Genomic DNA, 3,171 nt, shown 5'->3' with positions numbered 1-3,171 from the left:
ACAAAGCAGGGAAACAGAGAGCAGAGTACCAGAGAGCAGGAATTTGTTGGGCTTGTGACTTTTAAATAGGTCCCACTGAGAAAGTGACAGTTGACAAAAACCTAAAGGAGGTGAAGGAGCTAGTCCTGAAGGTGTTGAGGGGGAAAGTACACCAAGCAGGAAGAATGCACCTGGAAACGTTCTCAGGTAGCACCCTGCCTAGTGAGCGCAATAAACAATGAGCATCTGTCTGTTTGAATTATGGCTTCCTCAGTCCCTTGCTCTGCAAGGAGATCAAACCAGTCATTCAGAAAGGAAATCAACCCTGAATGTCCACTGGAAGGAGTGATGCTGAAGCTGCAGTTCCAATACTTAGGCCACCTGTTGTGAACAGCCAACTCACTGGAAAAGACCCTGATGCTAGAAAAGATTGAAGGCAAAAGAAGGGGATGGCAGAAGACGAGATGGTTAGATAACGTCACTGACTCAATGGACATGAAGTTGAGCAAACTCTGGGGAACAATGAAGGACACAGGAGCCTGGTGTGCTGCGGTCCATGGGGTCCCAAAGAATCAGACACAGCTAGCGACGGAACAGCAAAGCCGCCTATGTGATTAGCATGACTGAAGAACCAGTTTTTGAATTTTTTAACCAATTTAGGGACTTCCCTGGTGGTCCAGTGGCTAAGATTCCAAACTCCCAGTGCAAGGAACCCAAGTCTGATACCTGGTCAGGGAACTAGATCCCACACACTGCAATTAAGAGCTCAAATGCCACACCGAAAAGCTCGCAAGTAAAAGTGAAAGTCACTCAGGCGTGTCTGACTCTTTGCAATCCCAGAGACTATACAGTCCACGTAATTCTCCAGGCCAGAGTACTGGAGCGGGTAGTAGCCTATCCCTTCTCCAGCAGAGTCTCCTGCATTGCAGACAGATTCTTTACCAGCTGAGCTACTAGGAAAGGCCAAAAGCTCCCATGCTACACCCGAAAAGACCTTGTATGCTGCAACCAAGACCTGCTGCAGCCAAATAAAATAAAATACATCTATAAAAACAATTTAATGAATTTTAATATAAAAACCAACATTCAACTCAGTCATTGGAGAAATTTTTACACGTATTTGAAACGATGTGGGTATGTGAATCTAACTTTTCAACTAACTTTTACAAATTCTAGAAACTGATCAAATATCAGCAGTAAAAATTTACTGTTCAAATTGAGATGTTCGGTTAATTATAACATCTACACCAGATTTCATAGACTTTTAATATAAAAAAAGGAATATAAAACCTCATAACTTCCTCTATGTAAACTAAGTAAAATACATATTAACAACAATTTCGTCTGTTTGCATTTCTAATAAGTTACCAGAATATTAATTTTTTTTTCCAGAAAATTTAAAGTCACATACTTGGTTCACATTCTACTGCTTCGAGAAAATATAAAGAGGTTGAACTGCCCATGGGGTTAGAAAGAGGCACCACTGAAGTTAGGTAATAATGCAAGGAAATATCTGAACGCCAAACAACACGTGCGGTAAGGGCTCTGAGGAGGGAAAGATGCGGATGTAAGAGAGCCAAGCAAGTCTTCAACAGCGGGTGCTGGCTTAGTCGCTAAGTCTCTGACTCTTGCGATTCCATGGACTCCAGCCTGACAGGCTCCTCTGTCCATGGGATTTCCCAGTCAAGAATACTGGAGGGGGATGCCATTTCCTTCTCCAGGGGATTTTGCCGGCCCCGGGATCGAACTCCGTTCTCTTGCATTGCAGGCGTATTCTCTACCCATCCGCGAGATTCAAGAGATGCGCCGCAGCCTGTGCCCCGCCCCTGAACGGGCTGGGTGTTTTGACCCCGCCGCCCCGCCGTAGCCGCGCTGCACGCCCGGGGTTCGCGATGGCGGACGTGTCAGAGAGGACGCTGCAGTTGTCTGTACTGGTGGCTTTCGCCTCCGGGGTGCTCGTGGGCTGGCAGGCAAACCGGCTGCGGCGGCGCTACCTGGACTGGAGGAAGAAGAGGCTGCAAGACAAGCTGGCGGCGACGCAGAAGAAGCTGGATCTGGCCTGAGATCCCCGCCCTGTTGGTCCCCGCCGACTCCCGCGCGACCACCTCGAGACCATCTAGCCTGTCCCGTGCGGGGCCTCGGCCATAGCTAGGCCCGTCTCAGGCCCTCCGCCCGCAGCGCCAGGCTTGCCTTGGAGTTGGTGAGCATTATTTATAGCAGCGCTTTAAGGGGAGATTTTAGGGATAGACATTGCGGCAGGAGGGTTTCAAGGGCCCCAGAAAGAGGAGTGGCCCCAGTGTTTTCCGTGGTAACGCACACTTTAATGCCATAGTTCAGTTCCCTGTGCGTGTTTAATGTGACTGCCTTAACCACCTGCAAAGTTATGCACCTTGATAACCTTAAGCTTCAGAATAGAAAACACTCGAAAGAATAGAAAAAAGATGGACCGTGGAGGTGTTCCTACCACCCTTTTCTTTCCCTGATCAGTTTATAGTTAAAAATATCTTTGGTAGCACCATAGTACATCTTTGCATTCATGCTTTGTCATCTCCAGTCTAAATTCTTAGTTTTTTGGCTGGCTGGGAAGGTGGAAAGAACAGTGGCTTGGAAGTCAGGAGCTTTGAATCTAGTCTTGGCTTTTTCATTAGAGCTCTGCAAACTTCCAGGATTTCAGTTTTCTTATCTGTAACACCAGGTCTTATTGTTCATGGTTTAACTAAACAGTAAAAATAATTTGAAGTTATCCATTACGTATTTCTAATTTTTATTTTTTTCTGTCTCCAACAGCTCATTGAAGACGGATGTGGAGAACTGGACAGAAATAATTTCTCCTTGCACTTTATGAATCAATTTTATTTTTAAAATAAAAAATGTAAATGTATTTGAACCTTTTATTAAAAGGGGGAAGGAGTATCATTGCATTAAGAGAGCTGGAGCCTCAAAACTGATAATTACTGTTTTTGATCACATACCTTGTTTTCTAAGGAATCTGTGCTAGTTCATTGGTACAACTGCAAAGTAAAGTTGGTCTCGGAACCACTACCAGCCCCTTCGCTCAGCAGATTTGCTGAAGCTATTCCGGAAACCAAACAACTGTATAAAAATACCTGAGGTGAGGGAATATATGTAAGACCTTTACACTTCTGAGGGTGACAACATACTCCAAACACAAAGTATAAGTTTTTATTGACA

At 45.1% G+C, this 3,171-nt stretch overlaps 1 protein-coding gene across 1 annotated transcript; it reads left to right on the top strand.

The window, feature by feature from the left end:
- Nucleotides 1–1,850: 1,850 nt before the first annotated feature.
- MTLN (mitoregulin) lies at nucleotides 1,851–2,860 on the top strand. Its single transcript, XM_088841763.1, has 2 exons — nucleotides 1,851–2,179; nucleotides 2,767–2,860. The coding sequence occupies exon 1, from the start codon at nucleotides 1,872–1,874 to the stop codon at nucleotides 2,040–2,042; it is 171 nt and encodes a 56-aa protein (XP_088697889.1). The 5' UTR covers nucleotides 1,851–1,871; the 3' UTR covers nucleotides 2,043–2,179; nucleotides 2,767–2,860.
- The last annotated feature ends 311 nt before the right edge of the window (nucleotides 2,861–3,171 follow it).

Source organism: Moschus berezovskii, chromosome 11 (assembly GCF_049115385.1).
Source record: "Moschus berezovskii isolate FMDL1 chromosome 11, NW_MosBer_1.0, whole genome shotgun sequence".
Lineage (NCBI taxonomy): Eukaryota > Metazoa > Chordata > Mammalia > Artiodactyla > Moschidae > Moschus > Moschus berezovskii.
This window is presented reverse-complemented; position numbering and strand designations above follow the sequence as displayed.

Coding starts and splice junctions, on each gene's coding strand:
- MTLN (XM_088841763.1), top strand. CDS start 1,872: ATGGCGGACGTGTCAGAGAGGACGCTGCAGTTGTCTGTACTGGTGGCT.